Here is a 20,153-nt window from a genome sequence, read left to right as displayed (position 1 = left end):
TCACATTGTAACTGTTAAATATTACATTACAATTGTTTAATGAAACTGTTATAATGATCCAAAAATATATACAATAATAATATACCACTCACAGAAGTCTCCATAATGGCTATTTTAAGTACATTCTGCTGAAAATGAATACTTGTATACTTTTGCTTCAGGTTTTGAATGCAGTGGCTTAACTTGGCTTATTTTTTACATTTTTACATTGATATTTTACTTAAATTAAGTGTCTGTTTTTTTTTTTCTTACATCATTCATTTTTCTCATATCAGGACACCTTATTGTTTGTTATCACTTTACTTTTCCATGGTCATGGTATATACTCAATTCTGATTGGCTGGTAAGCAAGGCCAGCAGAAGGGAGAAGAAAATAGTCACAAACATTTATATTTTTGTCTCTCACAGGACTGGCTCTGGACATCAGTGTGTCCAGAGCCAGTCCTGTGATCACTCTGCATCATTTTTTTCTGTCACTCTGCTCCCTGTCACAAACCTAGCACTGCAGGGTGAGGTGAGACATCACCTTGTTCTGTGGCTAGACAAAACTGTCCAGTTGAGCCAATGAGCATAAACTCAGCTTTAGAGAGGCAGTGAAAAGTAATTTTAGAGCAGAGCAGAGGGTTGGATTTTCTCTCTCTGTAATTTGGCGTCAGCAGACGGGAGGCTCCCTCTGGCCTCAGTGGTATTCTTGCCAAACCCTCTTCTTTCACATGTCCTAAATGAGGATGATTATGTTGGACGGTAGACATGGCTGTTTGAAGCTGCCTGTTCTCACAGTATGGTTAACATCTTTTTCTCTCATTATCTGATCAGTAATATTTCCTGCTGCACACAACAAACAGCACAGCCCAGGTTACAGAACATACTGCAAACTCACTTGAAAACCCACTTGAAAATTATTTCCTACATACACTTTACTGTTTGTCTGTTGAAATGTATTATTCTTCCTAGGGCCGACCTGAGTCAAGGTCAAGTTCTGCTTCTCTTTGATAAGGTAATAGTTCAAAAAATTGTCATATCTGCGTACATAATTAGGCAAAGCAGTAAGATACATTCTTGGTTTCTCTACTACTGGTAATTTCTTCCTGTGAACACCAAGTCTGGTCAGGACCAACTGGTTCAAAACTTAACAGCCTGTGGTTATTGATTTCTGTCATGTCCTACGTTTCATTTTAAACAGCTAAATACATGGATTTCCACCACATAGGCCACTGTTTATAGGATTACATTTAGTAATGCGTTTAAATTAAACAAATCTGTGATTGTGATACATTGATTTGGTTTGATTGGAGAATAACCTTTTGAGCTTTTTGTTGATATTTTCACGTTATTTCATGTATGATTTAGAATTTCCAAATTTCTAGTTTCCAAGTGGTATTGTAGTGTAGTGGTGGACACTGAGGCTGACAGCAGAGCACACAGATTTCATCAGAATAAATTAAATATTCTACGCATAGGGCCTTTAAATAATCTACTGAGTATTGCCACACATAGCAAAACAAGCAGTTGTTGTGGTCTTCCTTATTATTGTGCTACTGTATTCTGAAAATAATTACATGGATAATCCCATAGTAATCCTACACACAAATTATTGTTCCAGTATCAGACAAGCACACTGGAACACTGGAATTTTACTTGGACAGTCTTTGAAGCAGGTTTGTGTTCGCATAGCAGGTTCAGGTTGCTAAAATGCCCAGATTTACAAAGCTCCAAGACTAACAAATCTATTATTATCTTTTATCTCTGCTTGCTCTTTATCACTATAATCATCAGCTAATATTTCAGGTTTAAGTTGTGAACATGAATTAGGCTGCCAAATATGTGTTTCCCCCTATTCAGCATAAGCATATTAAATAGCATAAGGGGGGTTTATAAGAACTCTGATTCAATAAGCAGATTAAATACCATAGTCAGAGTCAATAATATGCTATTGAACCATTAACCTTACTGTGAATGTTCATCTCATTCATCTAGATACAGAAGTACAAAGTCAAGACAACATGCCACTCATCTAAGAGATGCTGCTGACTGGTGGGGACAGATTTACAGGTCAAAATGTTTGGACTCCTCAGTAATCACAAGAACAGAAGAAGTCTCTTGGATGAGTGACACTACACCTTCAAGTTTACAACTTGAGTCCAATGGATTATTCATTTTGTCTAGACAAGGAAATAGACAAGTGCAGATTGACTACCCCATTGATCCGGGATTCAAGTGTTCACTCATCAGAAGCTTCATCTTTTAGCAAACACTAATTGTAAAACAAACGCACCTCCCTGCCTTCCGAGGAAGAAAAAAGTTGCAGCATGCCTCGATCTGCTCACTGAGACAGTGTGTTGATGAACTCTGAAGCATAAAGTTATGAAAACTCCACTGAATTGTTGTTTGATGGCTATCCGATTTAGCTATCTTAAGCTCATATTAACATGAAACTAGCATCTTGAACCAAAGCAGCTGCTCAGTTAATTAGTGTCAGATGGCAGGACTCTAATTACACATGCTTCCAACAAAATCAACACAAAAGTGATGAACTGTAATAGTGAAACTCCCATTCTTGGAGTATAAATGCATTTTGACTGATTAACCCTCCCTCCACCACCCACCCAAATTCAACAAAAACTCATTGGATCTACACACATTACACAAATGACCTAACTTGGATTCAAAGTTTACACCCCTGTTTGTATTTTCATGGCAATCAGGCTGAACTCTAACGCTGCCATTCAGTGAGTGTTACCGCAGTGATTTCCGACTGCAGAGACTGCGTCTGGACTGCTCACATGTGCCACCTGGTGGTTGTTGATGCACACTGCAGCTAGTGCTGAAATCAGCTGGATAAAATACGAGTCCCCCCTCCCTATTTGCTGCCGTGGGGCCACTCTATCACCACAGTAACTGCAGCAAATTAAATGAGTGACATCTGTATTCAGCTCTGATTGAACACTTATTTTCTCATGTTGCCACTACAGCATACTGGTGCATGACAAAATAATTAATTTCCCAACTGATGTACGTATTTTGGTAGCTTGTTAAAGTTATAACATTGAGAATTGGGACACTGTTGATGGAAACAGTCAGCTTTCCCTCCATTTAGTTTGAAATATATTTGTACAGTTGAGTGGAGTTCTGTGTTTCCACTCCATGAGAGAGTCAAGTTGAGTGTGATTGGTTGTCACCAGGTTGTGCTCCTCCTTGGTTTTTCTTCTTGTTAAGAGGTTAAAAATGATCCTGATTATGTGATACTCTTAACACATGTGTGGCCATGTCAGAAAGTCTCATCACTCAAACGGTTTAAATAGAGGAGCTTGAAGGTGAAGGATTTCCTCCCAGCTTACTTGATGTTTTGAAATGCAACACACACAGTTCACAGTTGAATTACAAATCATTATCAGTGAGCCAGCAGGAGATTCCGTGTTTGGGGCACAAATAGGTGCTGGAACAACATCAGGGAGTGTATCTGTAATGAATGCCACCAGATCAAACACACATGAACACATATGTTTCAAATCCATTTACAGTGCAGTCAGTAATAGGAACATACACACTCACAAACACACACACACTCAGGTTATGTGTTGTTAGTGCTTGCATGGCTGGTGCTTGTGCTTCATTGTGTTGCTGTGATTATGTGCTTTTGACTGTTGGTTTGCAGTGTGTGGAGCTGTGGAGCTGGTGTGTGTGTGGGGTGGGGGGTGGTGTGTGTGTGTGTGTGTGTGGGGGGGGGGGGTGGTCAATGAAAAGTGTGTGTGCAGCAGTGGTCTCCAGTCATGTGCTTTTGTTCAGTCTATCTGATCACTGTAGCAACACATTTCACTGACTGAGATTATACCAGTTGTAAACACAACAGCAAATTTACTGTATGTGGAATATCAAAATAAATGGTTACACATGACAGAAAATCACTGGTCCATAATAAAACTGTCTGGTTTGTGTGTGTGTATATTTACATATTCATCATAACCAGTGTGTGTTCAGAGTAGGTCTGTATGATTGATTGCCTCCTACTGTCTGACCTTCCTCCTGTGGAGCAGGTGGGAACAGCGACAGTGTGTTTGACGTAGAGAAGGCTGTGGGCACCATCATCATCGCCAAGCCTCTAGATGCTGAGCAGCGCTCCTTCTACAACCTGACAGTGCAGGCCACTGACGGCACCAACACTGCATACACACAGGTACCACATGATCTTTATTTCACTAACCTTTTATTGTGCTGTGTTTTACAGTTATACCTTCTTTTTTTTGGGATCAATTGAAAATGCTGATGCACCAGATGCCATGGTGTTGCTCCAGTGGGTTAGTGGAGGGTGGGAATGGGGGAATAGAGATGAAAATGCACTAAACATGATCCTGTTTAACTAACACATTAACCAACAAACATGACAACACAGTTTTACCAAGCCCCTCTTGTAGATTGGCCTGGGCCTTGTTTCCCCAAAGCACCTTAAGGCTATGATCTCAAAATCCATTTTATGAACCTTATTAGATTAAGAGGTGTTTCCCAAAAGCATGGTAACTGAAGATTGCTTTGAAGTAACATATACTCTATGTGCCGAGCTGAAAAATTTAGTTTTTTTTCAATGAGCTAGAGAAGGATGAAGACATGGAGAAAGAGCTTATTACTGTAGGTGAGTAAGTACCCACATGTGTCCAACTGCTCCTAATACTAAGGATGGGTTAAATGCAGAGATTGAATTTCACTGTACAAATGTATGCGTGACAAATAAAGTACCTTTACTCTTGGAAGAGGTAGGTCCTCAAGTGATTTTTCTAGGACAGAAAGGAATTCTGCTGACTGAAGCAAGTTCAGCAACTTGTTCCACGACCATAGGGACCATACAGGAGAAGAGTTTTGATTGAGATTCCCTGTTTTGCGGTGGCAGTAGGACTATTTGTAGTTCATTTGCAGATTGTAGGGAATGAGAAGGTGCATAAACCTGTATGAGGGAGTTCAGGTAGGCAGGTGCTGTACTAGAGGCTACTCTGTAGGCAAGCATCAGTGACTTTAACTTAATGCAAGCAGCAAAAGGGAGGCAGTGCAGAGTAGTGAAAAGTGGAGTGACATGAGCTGTTTTGGCTGGTTGAAGACCAGACGTGGATTATTTGCAGATTGTTACTGTGCATGCTGGCAGCCCTGCCAGAAGGGTGTTACAGTAGACGAGGTGAGAGGAGTTGAGTGGTGTACTCAGTCAGATAAGACCTGATGTTATTATAGTGTGAAGCGACATGACCTAGCACATCTTGCAGACACTGATAGTTAAAGTTAAATGTGTATCCAGCATCATCTTCAGCACCACAGACAGCTGATGTTAAGAAGCTCTTAACACTTTAAACTTCTAAGCTCTTAACACTTAAACTTCCCATTAACTTCTGTGATTGTTAGTGGGAAATGAAGCCCTGTTTTAATCATTCAAAAATCCTGTTTTTAAAACACAAATCATAATGACTGAATCAATCCAATTTACCCATATATGTCCCACATTGGTAAAGAAAAGGTGAGAAAATATACAATACGGTAAAACAGTGAGGCTTATTCAGAACGGCTGGCGTCACGTATGGTCAACTTGCAGCTGCTGTTAGAAATACTTTCAATAAAACCAGGAAAATGTCATTTGATTAGTAGCAAAGAATTTAGATTAGATTTTAACTTACAAGATGAGTTGGATGAGATTGTTATACACTGAGTTACTGTTGAATATGAGAAGACGTACCGTACACAGACGCAAATACACTGACACACACTCACACACAGAGCATATGATATTAGCATTTTTATAGAGCAGGAAGAATTGTCCTGACATAAGGAATGAGTGAGATGCCTATTATTACACCCCCCAGTTAGTAACATGCATTAATGGGACATATATGAGTACAGATGGAGAGGGAAAGGAGGAGAGAGGAGCTCAGTGCATCATGGGAAGTCCCATGGCAGTCTTGTCCCAAGGCAAGCCTGGCTGGTCCCAACTTTAATAAAAAAAAAAAGGTTTTAAGCCAACTCTTAAATGCAGAGAGGATGTCTGCCTCCTGGACTCAAACTGGGAGATGGTTCCACAGGAGAGGAGCCTGGAGATGGTCAGGACAGAACAGGGCAAAACAGAACCAATGATCCAACAAGACTCAACTGAAAACCAGACCTAAAATACAAACTAAACTAATCAGACAGCGAGGACCAGGTGACAAGACACAGGGGCAGGCTGGGAGCTGATAGGCTGGGAAGACACTGAGAGCAGGGCAAGGCTAACGAATGCAGGGCAGGTGTAAAGAGGAGTACATGAACACAGTAGGAGTGAAGGAACACACGAGGGAAACACAGAGTAACAGAAAACCAAAACCCAGAAAACACAATACTCTAAATCACAACCCACCATAAATCAAACCGTCCCAGAATTACATTAACTTAAGCACACAACTCTACAAGCTAACTAATAATGCAGTCTTCTAAACCAACCACCCAAATCATAACAAGCAACATCATATGACCAGAAGGACTTGACAACAGAGGTGTAACACAGGAAACCCCAAAGAACACAAAAACACAAAGAGTCCAAAAAACAACAGAAAGTCCATGCCGGATGTGACAGAATCTCTCATCTCTCTGACACAATGTCAACAGTTAGTTCAGTAAAAGCTTCACAAATAAAGGATTTCAACTCTCAGTCTTGGTTTTAATGATTTCTTTTCACTGAGTGTCACACACAAATTCTTTATTCACAAGCACATACAGATACAGACACACACACACCTGTAAGATGGGAAGAGGGTTCCCAGATGGAGAGTCAGCATGGCGTCATGCCGGCAGGGAAAGTGTCCACAGTTGAGCAACAGAAGGCTGACTGCTGTAGCAGGGTTTAAATTTAGACTCGCCGCCTGTTTCCCTCCACTTCTCTTTCTGTTTTCTCTGGATATGAGTCAGTACAAATCTCAGGATCCTTTTTCTCTGTTTGTGTGTGTGTGTAAAGTGTTGTCACTTTTTTCCCCAGCAAGCCAAACTGATGCTCCTGCTGCTATTTTGTACTTTGTAATCCTTACGGAGCTCAGTCGGTATATTTTGGCAGGGCTATAGTCAGAACAGTGGCTCAGTGGTTAGCACCGTCACCTCACCCAGAAGGTTCTGGGTTTGAAGCAGGGACTTGATATTTTTGTTGGTTTTCCCCCACACCAAAAGATGTGCATGTCATGTATTTAGCTTAAGTTATACTTTCCATGTCCACATCATCTGCCCATATCTCCAAGGGTCCATGTCTGCATGCAGCCCAAGATTTATGACATGCAGACTCACCGCACCAACCATACTTCACGTGTGAACTTGTCTGCCTATGCAGACACTCAATAGTATAAACAGAACTGCATGTGGGTCCGCTATCATCCCTTCTGCTATTTTGGACTATATCAGGGCCTTTAAGGGTTCAGTGCTTGAAACTAATCCATTCTTATGACATGTTGTCCAACCACGTTTAAAGGCAAAAGTATGTGTACTTGTTGCTAATATCCACTGGAATCAGCTAATCTTTTGTCATTAACTTACAGTAAATAAGTTGTATTACTTTAAAATGAATTCAACTTAAAATTTCTAGTTTTCATTTTCAGACCATTTCAGAACTTAATGTGAGTTGTGGTCTTTGACTTGAAATGATTAGTTGAATGAATGTACTCCTTCACTCAACTCATTAAATTAAGTTTTTAAAGAAATTCTTTTTTGTAGTTAGAAGAAAATGTATATGATTGAAACTTTGTGTCTGTTTGTCTGTAATACAAACAACAAGTAATTTCAAGACAAGTCATGGTTGTTTCTTTTCATAATAATAAAAACAATACAAATAATTATGAAGGTTAGTGTCAGATTCAGTCCCTATCCACTTGAAATTAACAAGGTCACTGAGAGTAGCCTCACATGCTGTATTCTTACGGACTTTGGTACAAAGTGGCTCCAATAGGAGCAGAAACAGTTGTAACATTTTTGTCACAAATAAGAAATTGACTCTTTAAACTGAGAAAAGGTAAATGGAAAGCAAATCTGGCTGTTTGTCAACGTGACTGAACAGTTGTTGATTCAACTTAATACCTAAGGTTTATCGAACTTTTCTCTAGTGGAGTTAACTTGACTCAGTTAATTTTACATTTTCTCATGAGACAATTTTGAACTAATTATTCAACTTAAGTTCAGTTAACTCAAATTTTTCAGGCTTCGGTGTCTCTAAATTGTACCAGCTTACAGTGTATTACAGTGCAGGGATAATACACCTCAGAAATGGAATTTGTCCCCAGATGGAATTTGTGATGTGGCTCCCCTCACCAGATTTCCAGTGCTTCTTTTTCTCTGTTTTTACCACAGGCTTTTTGATTCATTCAGAAATAAAAACACTGTGGTTTTTATAAACGTGACATAAATCACACCTCATCAGGATCAGTTTGCTGCAGAGTTTTGTTTATTAATTTATTCAAAATACGCTCCAAAAATCCTTTCACATCCTTCTGCCCTGATCATATGATCACATATGAGGTCCAGTGTTGTGGCGCTATCAGTGGGTGAAATCGCTGGACTATAATTTGAAACCTCTGCTTTATCTATGGCAGGGCAGAACCTCAAGACAATTATGTTTGTTTGTCCTTTCATTTGTCACCCTTGTATGCCTCCCTTCCTTGCAACAGCCTGCCCATCACTTTCCCCAGACCTACTTCCTCTCACTCCTGGCATGCCAATTTCTGTCTGTGCAAGTTGTTGTCATGAGTATGTTCTGAATGTGAGTTTTTTAAAAACAGCATTGGTACCATGATCAAGTGTTATTGATGTACATCCCTCTCAATCCCGCTAATACATTTTGACACTACAATGGGGTAGGAAAAACTTCCTGCTTCTGTACATTTATACAACCATCATTAACTTTCTTCTCATTTATTTTAGGTTTTCCTTTGCTGTGTCATACTGCTACAGCCCAGTGTCCCACAGGGATTGATAAAATTCAATCTACACTTACTACTTTCATTTCCTGTCTTTCTGTCTCTTCTGTTTGCCTCTCTACCTGTCTGTCTCTGCCTCTCCTCCTGTGTTTTCCTGACTCACGCTGGGCCCTATCACCAGTCATCTGTGACTCAGGAACTGTCTATGAGTCATGACATGCACGAACCACAAACACACCACATGGCTTTTCTGCAGTCTGTGCAATGACACATTCAGTCATCAATAATAATAATAATAATATATAACAATATATGTTCTGTTACACAATTCCATTAACACTACAGATAGTCAGTACAGTACAGTGATATGAGGGATGTTCATCAGAGTCTAAAGGAATATATGAATTTGCCTCTGCTCTACTCTGATCGCAGCAGTTCCCGTGAAATAAATTGATTTTGGTCTGACATTTTCTTGTTATGAACGCAGGAGTGACTGACTACTCATTCTTTTTTAAAGAGGGCACATCAGTTGTGTACTGCGCTTTTGGCCTGCAGTAGTGACAAAACAAACACAAGCAAACACGTCATCCTGTTGTTTCCTGCAATTGTAGAGGAACTTCTTAATCTGCCAACACTGTTGGCAGATGAGGTGGACGAGCAACAATGGCTGTTGGCCCAACAAAAAAAATTAAGGTTCCTGAGAATTGATTCCCCAGCCATGTCTCCTAAAAATTACACCCACACAACTAATCTGCATTAGCAAATATGTTTTGTAGGAAACCGGATCTACAAAATGTTCACTGCCAATATTAAATGTTACTGAAAGTAACTACAAAACGTCACTTCACGTATTCTGCTCATTAAGAACAAGAAAATACAACTCAGTCAATGATGTTCTCTTTCATCCCTCTCCTCTTTTTCTCTCCATCTTTCCTCCTCATGATCCAGGTTCACATTACTGTTATGGACAACAATGACAACGCTCCTATCTTCTCCCAGCCAACCTATGATGTAACCATTTCTGAGGACACACCACCTGACACAGAGGTGGTCCAGATTATGGCATCAGACCGTGATGAGCATCACCGGCTGACCTACTCTCTGCAGAGTTCCATAGACCCCAGCAGCATGCGTCTGTTCCGTATCCACCCCTCCCTGGGCACCATCTACACCACCCAGAGGCTCGACCACGAGGCCTGCGTCCAGCACATCCTCACTGTCATGGTAAGACACACTTTGATCTAGTGGTCTAAAAGTTACACCATCCCTGTGACATACTCTGCCTCTTCGAACACACTAATTCCCACTTTATTCCTACTTTTAATCTCAGAGCAGGTTTGTAACTGTAAGCGTTTACAGGCAGTCCAGTTTTTCTTGTATTATTGTGTTAATAACACTACAGTCATATGTTAAGGTTATTCATTCCCCTTGGCCATAAAATCCTGTTGATGGTTTCCAGACTGGCAAGAGCAACCAGCAATTATAGCTGCAAGCTATACTTAGATTTTATACTGTATAATACAGGTGTAATGGTACAAACAATTCACAGTTCGATACAATTCGGTTTGAATCACAGTTTGAGATATTTTCAGTACATCTGGGTAAACAAAAGACATTTATTTGTCAAATATGTTGTCATGTAAGAAAATGTGAATATGTAAATATTAAGTGATAGCTCATTGGCCAATGTTCTAATTGGAACAAATATTGCGCTCAAACATTGGGATATGTTCATTATAATATGTTCGTTATAATGATTATTGTTTTTACAAAAGAGACTAACCCGCCCATATCTCAAGTAAATTTATCCACTGTTAGAGCAGTACAGTTTAAGCTTTAAGCTGTCTCTTTCGTTTACCTCCTAATGTTATTTTCTCCGACCAATGAAAGATACTGATTCTAAAAAAATATTCAAACAGTACAACAAGGTTAATTAAAAGTCTTTCACCAAGTTAAACAGTGCCTAGATCAAGAAGTCTTTTCAGTTAAACTGTAAAGTGCTGTCATAAGATCAGGAAACTTCAATAATCAAAGTAACAGGTCAAATATCTGTGGATGTCAGACTCTCATTGGTTATTGACCTTGAATGGTCATAACAAGAGGGGCCCTTTCAGAGTAAAAATTTCTCAGATGGAAATAATTTCCGAGCCTTCTACTCTTGTATCTCATAAATAGAGCAGCAGGAGAGCCAGAGAGACAATCTTGCTGTCTGTGCTCTCACTCTACCTGAGCTCATTATTTAGCAATTAAGCTAATTACACTGAGCAGAGAGGCAGTATCTACACCTCATCAGAATAAATAGGATGATTTTGCTCAGACTTACATATCCAGTAGTAAGCTCCTATTATTAGAAATGTGTCTGAATTATAGAAATTTGGAGAAATACATTCGCAGAGGTGACTGAAAGTCCTTTAGGGCAAGTTTTAGTGTGATGATGTTTTTGTTTAATCAAATTTAAAATTGACACATGGAATTTTTAAAGTTTAATTTTTTTAATTTGTGGTTAAAATGAATGATTATATATTTTCCACAATCTTTGGTTTTGCATAGTATGCAGAGTATGTGTATATATTTTGAGTTCATGATGACCATTAAGGATGATGTTCTTAATATTTGTGGTTACAAAAAAGCCAATACATCGGGAAATTGAAACATTTTCAAAGACTCAAATTCACCACCTCTTCTCTTACATTAAAGAAATACAACTTGTGAGTTCCAGCACTGACAATAACTTTTTAACTTTTTTTCTCTCCACAGGTGAAGGACCAAGAGTTCCCCTACAGAAAGAACCTGGCTCGAGTGCTGGTAGAAGTGGAAGATATCAATGACCACGTACCTATCTTCACCAGTGCTCTGTATGAAGGCTCAGTCTATGAGTCTGCAGCAGTGGGATCAGCTGTGGTCCAAGTCACTGCCCTTGACAAAGACAAAGGCGAGAATGCAGAGCTACACTATTTCATTGAAGCAGGTGGGCACCCTTGACACCTAAATGTATGTTGAAATATTTATACCCTTTAGGTAACTGCCCTTAAAATATTTACCACATTGATAATATTTTTTATGTTTCTTTTTTATTTTCCAGGGAACACTGGAAATGCATTCCATATTGAGCCAGTTTTGGGTATCATAACTGTTGCACGTGACCTAGACTTGTCCAGCATAGGCCATTATGTACTCACTGTCAGAGTCACAGACAATGGCTCCCCTCTCCTGTCCACCACTACCATAGTGCGTATTGCTGTCACCCTCTCTGACAATGCCGCCCCAAAGTTCCCCCAGCCTGAGTACCAAGCTGACATAACAGAGAATGTGGTGGTTGGGACCTCTGTCACAACAGTCAGTGCAGTCAGCCAGTCCACCCTCACTTATGATATTAAGCAGGGCAACACTGACCGTGTTTTCCAGATAAATCAGTACAGCGGAGTGATTACAACTCAAAAGCCTCTAGACTACGAGACTACACCATCTTACACCCTGATAGTCCAGGCTACCAACATGGCTGGCATGGCATCCAATGCTACCCTTATGATCCAGGTAACAGATGAAAATGACAACCCACCAGTGTTTCAGCAGCTTCACTATCGTGGCAGCATCAGTGAGGCTGCACCAGTCAACAGTGTGGTCTTAAACTCAGATGACTCACCTCTAGTAATCAAGGCCACTGATGCTGACCGCAACCAAAATGCTCTGTTAGTATACCAGATTGTTGAGGACACTGCAAAAATGTTCTTTACAGTGGACTCAGGTACTGGTTCCATCAGAACCATTGCTAATCTAGACCATGAGACATTTGCCACCTTTCACTTCCATGTTCATGTGAGGGACAATGGCAGGCCACAGTTGACAGCAGACAGTCCAACTGAGGTCACAATTCAAGTCACTGACACAAATGATTCACCACCTCACTTCACCCAGAATGCCTATGAAACAGTCCTGCTTCTCCCCACATATGTGGGAGTAGAAGCTCTGCAGGTTTCAGCCACAGACCCTGACAAAGATGTCCCCACAGAGCTCATCTACTCTCTAACCGATGGGGTATTGGAGCATTTTGCCATCAAACCTTCCAATGGTATCATAATTGTCAAAAACAACAACTTTTCCAAAGAACGTTTCCGTTTCAGTGTCAAAGTTTCAGATGGGAAATTCTCCAGCGCAGCTCTAGTGACCATTCTTGTACGAGAGGCTCTAGACTCTGGCCTCAGCTTCACCCATAGCCTTTACTCCTCCTCTATTCAAGAGAATGTATCAAATATCACCAAAGTGGCTGTGGTCAATGCTGTGGGAAACCGTCTTAATGAGCCATTGAAGTATACCTTATTGAATGCTGGTACACGCTTTAGAATGCGTCCAACTTCTGGTGTGATCCAAACCACCGGTATACCCTTTGATCGTGAGGAGCAGGAGTTCTATGAGCTGGTTGTCGAGGCAAGAAGGGAGCATGATCGTCTGCATGTTGCCAGAGTTATGGTGAGAGTCCAGGTGGAGGACATCAATGATAATGCCCCTGTGTTTGTTGGACTGCCTTATTATGCAGCTGTTCAAGTAGAAGCTGAGCCAGGGTCACCCATTTTCAGGGTCATGGCAGTAGATGGTGACAAAGGGATTAATGGAGAGGTGTCTTATTATTTCAAGGATGACCATGGTCACTTTGAGATCAACCGTCAAACAGGCAGTCTCAGCCTCAAGAGGGCCTTTGAGTCTGACTTGTCCAATGTTGAATACCAGATGGTGATATATGCCAGAGATGGTGGTTTTCCACCTCTCTCCTCTACTATTGAGTTCCCCATCACAGTAGTCAACAAAGCCATGCCTGTCTTTGACAAATCATTTTATTCTGTTACTGTAAATGAGGATGTGGCTGTGCACACACCTATCCTCGGTATCAATGCAACTAGTCCAGAAGGTCAGAACATCATCTACACTATTGTTGATGGAGATCTGTCTCTTCAGTTTGACATTGGTTTTGATACAGGAGTCATAAGTGTCATCCATTCTTTGGACTATGAAGTAGCATCGTCTTACCACCTGACCATCAGAGCAACAGACTATTTGACCAGTGCCCGTGCTGAGGTTGATGTAGATGTGTTTGTTCAGGATGTAAATGACAACCAACCTATCTTCCAGAAAATGTCCTACAGGGTAGTTTTGTCTGAAACAGCCATGATTGGAACTCCAGCTCTTCAGGTTATTGCCACTGACAAAGACTCAGAGAAGAACAATGTTGTCCGTTACCAGATCTTCTCAGATGCTCATAACAACACAGACCACTTTCACATTGATAGTAGCAGTGGACTAATCCTGACTGCGCGTATGCTAGACCATGAACTAGTCTCGAAGTATGACTTCACTGTCAGGGCCACTGATAATGGATTCCCACCACTGAGTAGTGAAGTTTCAGTCATAGTTGTGGTGAATGACATGAATGACAATCCTCCAGTTTTCAACCAGCTGCTCTATGAAGCATATGTAAATGAGTTAGCACCAAGGGGTCACTTTGTAACCTGTGTCCAAGCCTTGGATGCTGATAGCTCGGATTTTGAAAAGCTGGAATACAGCATTTTGTCAGGGAATGAAAGGATGAACTTTGTGATGGACAAGAAGACAGGAATCATCACATTGTCCAGCCACCGTAAACAAAGGATGGAACCCGTCTACAGCCTTAATGTGTCAGTGTCTGATGGGGTCTTCACCAGCACTGCACAGGTTCATGTTAAGGTGTTGGGGGCCAACCTTTATAGTCCAGTGTTTGGGCAGAATATATATGAGGCAGAGCTGAGAGAGAATGCTGCTGTGGGAACCAAAGTTATACAGGTAAGTACTACTGAGATTCATTGAGTGATCTCAATAATATGTTACTGTAATTCTAAAATATTTGTGTCTGTTTTGACTGAGAGATTTTTTTATTCATTCCAGGTGAAGGCAACTGATGCAGACCCTGGAGTGTTCGGTCACATTACTTATTCCTTTGTTAATGATGTGGGCAAGGACCAGTTCAGCATTGATGCAAGTGGTCAAATCATCACGATAGAAAAGCTGGATCGTGAGGACCCCACCAATAAGGACATAGTTCTTACAGTGGCAGCCCAGGACTCAGGTGGACGTGTCTCTTACTGTACAGTACAAGTTACTCTTTTGGATGATAATGATAATGTACCACGTTTCCATGCCACAGAATACAGAGCTTCAGTCAAATCTGATGTGGCTAAAGGTTTTTTGGTGACACAGATTCAGGCTTATGATCCTGATGATGGCACTAATGCCAAAGTGACATATTCACTCTACAGTGAGGCACACATCCCTGTGGTAGACATTTTGGAGATAGACCCTGACAATGGCTGGATGGTGACTAAAGGCAGCTTCAGCCACTTGAGGAACACAGTATTATCTTTTTTTGTGAAAGCTGTTGATGGAGGCAATCCAGTTCGCCACTCTCTAGTGTCTGTCTACATCCATGTTCTTTCTCCAGATGCCTTCATTCCTTCTTTCAGCCAACATCACTACTTATTTAGTATGCAAGAGGACACCCCCCTAGGTTCAGCCATAGGGACAGTACGCCTCAACACTCCTCCTGGATTTGTCTCGCTCTCTGCTACCTTTGCCCTGGTTAATGGAGAGACTGGAGGAAACAACCAAGACACGGTGTTTGTGATAGAAAAAGATACAGGTGTGATCAAACTTGATAAGCCTTTGGACCATGAGGTTATCAAAGGATACCACTTCAAAGTCACTGCCACTGTACAACAGGCTAAACTGGATTCTGTGACTTCTGTTGATGTTGAGGTCAAAGTATTGGATCTAAATGACAACAAACCAGCCTTTGAGGCCAACTCCTATGAAGCCATAGTTATGGAGGGAATGTCAATTGGAACCAGAATCATTCAAATCCAAGCACTAGACCCAGACTCAGGGGCCAATGGCCAGGTAACATATAGTCTTGGGGCATTAATCCAGTTAGAAGGGGATTCAGACACTCTGGTTGGCACCTTCAGCATTGATAGCAACACAGGTTGGATCTCCACCCGCAAGGACCTGGACCATGAATCCAATCCATCCTACACATTCACAGTGGTAGCATCAGACCTTGGTGAGACCTTTTCTCTTTCCAGTACCACCACTGTGACAGTGGCAGTGTCAGACATCAATGATAACCCACCCAGGTTCCTGGAGCAACACTACTTTGGTTCAGTTCAGGAGAGTGACCCACCAGGCGAGGTGGTGGCTGTGCTGAACACCAGAGATGATGACAGCTCTGCTGTTAACCGACAAGTCAGCTACCACATCACTGGTGAGTACTCTGATTTTGGATGTTACTTTTATTGTTATTGAAACCCTATTGCCAGAAAATATATACGTTTCTGTGATGTTCAATGACTAAGGGTTGTAAATACTCACTTTATAGAATATCTGCTAGGATATCTGTGAATGGTAAGTAAAGTATGATTAAGGTTAGGGACAGATTGCGGTTATGGCAAGCAAACTATTGTTAAAGTATGCTTAAGAAACTTGGTTATGGTTAGGGTTGTAGTTTATGAAAAGGTAAATGGTAATTAAAGCTCTTTGATGAGATGTGAACAGACATGCTACATGCTCATTCAACACCTCCACACCTTTAATTTCCACCTCACTACATAAAGGACACACTATTCCTGTATTGGCACTTAAAGTTGGCATTAGACATAAATTGTGAGGTGGGGAATCTGCCAATATCAACGTAATTCCCAGAGATAGTGGGCTATGTATTGTGGCCCATCTGTCTAATGTCAATCTACCATTGTGTTTTACTGAAGATACAGCAGTCCTCAGACTTGTTAGTATTCTGAATGTCCAAATAATTGCTACAGCCATGAATAAACATGAGGAGACAAGTTGTACACTAAATCAATGGTGTGGTTCAGTATACAGTTCGCTCATTTTCTATGCTTGCTTCCAAAGGATGTGTGCATGCATGCCAGAATTCCAAGCCTGACTGAGAAACAGGCAAGGAAATTTGATAATATTTTCATGGCTGAATAGCATTCAACAGCTCGTGACATTTACCCAGTAATTAACATTAAAGACTGCATCATATCTGATGACAGATGCAGTGATTTTTCTTCTGTCTCCTGAATAGATGGTAAAATTCATAGGCTTGTCTTTTTTAAAAAGTACAAAATGAGAGAAGCAACAGGACCAGACAAAAAAAACAAAATATTGGCTTAATACTAGATGCATATGTGTAGGTGTGTGTGTGTGTGTTAATGTGGGTAGGTGAAGTGGGTAAGAAGAAGAAGAGAAAAGAAAAGAAAGAAGAAAGCTACAGTACTGTTGGGGGGCATCTCCAGTTGGGTCCCAAGGATGGAGGGGCACCAGGATGAAACGAGGATGGGGCAGGACAACTGGGCCAGGGCAGAATTTTATATATATATATATATATATATATATATATATATATATATTTTCTCTTTTTTATTATGTCTAAATTATTATACTCCCCTTTCCATCCTCCTCTCCCTTCCTTGCTCTCATTGCTCTCTCCTGCTTTAGGTTGCTCCCAGACCCATAGACTGTTGCCGGCTTGTTGCAAGTCACATACCCTCTTGAACAGCCCTCACCCCTACAGGAGGGTTCCATTCATTTGGGTCTGAGGAGCATCTTTCTATTTGAAGGGGGGTTAAATGGGGATTAGGCCCTCAGACACCAAGCTGTCTAAACCAGTCAGGCCCCTGAGCCCCCTCAGCCACCTGGGCCCAGTCTGAGATGGTTGGTAGTTTGATGGACGATGGTTTTATAATTTATAAGTTGTGTTACTCATCATAGAGAAGGTATTTATGCAGATTTGTGTCCAGAAGTTGGGGTTGGGAAGGATAGCCAGGTCATTTTCCCATTTTGAGGTCATCTGAGTTGGATAATAGTTTATAAAGTTTAGAGATTTTTTTTTGAGTCTGTGATCTTCATGATTTCTTCACCTAGTTTCAAGGGGTTGAGTGGGTTGTAGGTTATGTTAATCTTATCTTTAAGTTGTTGGTACTGAAAGAGCTGATGTCTCCCAACTCCATACTTCTGGATTATTATGTTGAAACTTGGAAATGTATGGTTATTTTCAAGTAGGTGATGAAGGTGAATGATTCCTTTGTGTTGTCATGTGGGAAAGCGAATGGGAGTGTTGCTAGACATGAAGTCAGGGTTGTGCCAAATTGGAGTGCTTGCAGGGTGTTAGTGATGATTTAGTGATTTTGTTAGCTTTCCACCAGGCTGCCAGAGTTGTAGAGATAACTATTTTTGATGAGGTTGAGTTTTTTAATTGATTGGGGTTTAAAAGTTAGGTCTGTGATTGAGATATTTTTGCACTGGGTTTGTTCTAGTAGGTGATGAAGGTGAATGATTCCTTTGTGTTGTCATGTGGGAAAGCGAATGGGATTGTTGCTAGACATGAAGTCAGGGTTGTGCCAAATTGGAGTGCTTGCAGGGTGTTAGTGATGATTTAGTGATTTTGTTAGCTTTCCACCAGGCTGCCAGAGTTGTAGAGATAACTGTATTTTTGATGAGGTTGAGTTTTTTAATTGATTGGGGTTTAAAAGTTAGGTCTGTGATTGAGATATTTTTGCACTGGGTTTGTTCTAAATCTATCCATGAGTTATTGTGTTTGGGTTGTTGAATCAATTTGACAAGGTACTATAATTTATTTGTAGGAAGTAGTGGGAAGTTTGGTGCTTCTATGCCGCCTTGACATTTTTTCTTCTGTGATGCTGAAAGTTACATTTTTGGGTTTTTTAAAAATTTTTCCAATAGAAGTGGCTGATTAAAGAGTCGAGAGATTTGAACCATTTGTCTGTTGGGAAGTTGGGAAGCATAGAGAATAGATAGTTGATTTGAGGTAGGGTTTTCATTTTAACTGTTGCGATTCATCCTATTAGGGAGAGGGGGAGATTTGTCCATTGTTTGAAGTCATCTTGTATCTTTTTTAATAGTAGGGTGTAATTGAGGTTATAAAGGTCTGACAGCCCGGGGGAGATGTTAATACCCATGTACTTAATGTTTCCAGTGTGAAAGGGCAGGAATGGGTCTTGTGTTGCAGAATCCCACGCATCTTCAGAGAGAGGGAGTATGATTGATTTATTCCAGTTAATTGTGTAATTTGAAATCTCAGAGAAGTTGCTAATTTGATTAAAAGCTTCTTGTAATGGCGTGTAGGGGTCTTGTAAAAACAATAATATGTCATCTGCATAAAGACTGATTTTATGTTGTGAGTTGTTACTCTGAATTCCTTTAATGTTATTGCTTTGTTGTATTGCTGCAGTGATAGGTTCAATGAAGATGGCAAATAAAGAAAGTGAGGGTGGGCATCCTTGTCTGCTTCCTCTGAAGTGTGAATCTCTGTGATGTGATACCATATGTGGTTATTGTTGCTATAATTGAGGTGTAAAGAATTTTGATCCAGTGGATGAATGACTCTCCAAAACTGAACTTGCAAAGAGTACTGAATAGAAATGTCCAACTTACTTTGTCAAATGGTTTTTTTGGCATCTAATGATACCACTGTTTTGGCTTTTGTTTGCTTTGATAGATTGATCAAATTGAATAGTCTACAGATATTATCAGAAGTGTGCCTGTTTTTGATGAAGCCTGTTTGGTCTGAGTGGGTTAAAATGGGGGTAGCTGTTTCGATCATGGTGTAGTGGTGAAAGTATGTGTTAGAAATGGTTATAGTATTCTGCTGGGATTCCATCTGGTCCAGTCATCTCATTTATAAAACAGTGTGTAGGATCCATACTAAAAGTGTATGTGCACACAAAAGCTGAAATTGATATGCGGCAAAAAATACTCAGATTTCTAAAACTGTGCCATATGCACATATATTTTTCCCTTTACAAATCACAGCCCACCTGGAAATATATGTGTGTGGATCAGCCTCATATCCAGCCCTCTATATGCCCACAAGTATATGCCCTCAACCATAAATGCTCAATGCAAAAGTAATCATGAATATTGATGTGCATGTGTTTCTTTTGCCATACCAATGAGTCTCTCTGTCTTGAGATGCCTGACCAATCAGTTTCGAGAGTCAACGTATGGGGCCTTTAGCTCGTCACTTTCACCCAAGCAGCTGCAGAGGAAGGACCGCAACAGGAATGAATGGACTTTTATTGTTTTATTTCCCTGATTTCGAACTCCTCAAAGTTATGTGTGTAACCCATATACAACTTCAGCAAACATTCCTGTGATTTTAAATTCACATCTCTGATTAAGTTCTTACCACACCCTGTAGCAGGCCAGTTA

General features: G+C 40.6%; 1 protein-coding gene across 7 annotated transcripts in view; it reads left to right on the top strand.

Moving 5' to 3' along the window:
- The window catches only part of fat3a (FAT atypical cadherin 3a), a 248,915-nt gene that overhangs the window by 170,280 nt on the left and 58,482 nt on the right, over window positions 1-20,153 (top strand). For 5 of the 7 annotated variants that reach the window (XM_042414703.1, XM_042414702.1, XM_042414700.1 and 2 more), the window contains 5 exons: window positions 4,035-4,174; window positions 9,846-10,121; window positions 11,655-11,865; window positions 11,980-14,708; window positions 14,811-16,182. In XM_042414703.1, the coding sequence (XP_042270637.1) occupies window positions 4,035-4,174; window positions 9,846-10,121; window positions 11,655-11,865; window positions 11,980-14,708; window positions 14,811-16,182 (4,728 nt within the window). Of the gene's footprint in view, window positions 1-954; window positions 998-1,977; window positions 3,671-4,034; window positions 4,175-9,845; window positions 10,122-11,654; window positions 11,866-11,979; window positions 14,709-14,810; window positions 16,183-20,153 lie in introns of those variants that run through there. The other 2 variants (XM_042414706.1, XM_042414705.1) reach the window with 2 other exon arrangements.

The sequence above is a fragment of the Thunnus maccoyii genome, chromosome 6, assembly GCF_910596095.1.
Source record: "Thunnus maccoyii chromosome 6, fThuMac1.1, whole genome shotgun sequence".
Lineage (NCBI taxonomy): Eukaryota > Metazoa > Chordata > Actinopteri > Scombriformes > Scombridae > Thunnus > Thunnus maccoyii.
This window is presented reverse-complemented; position numbering and strand designations above follow the sequence as displayed.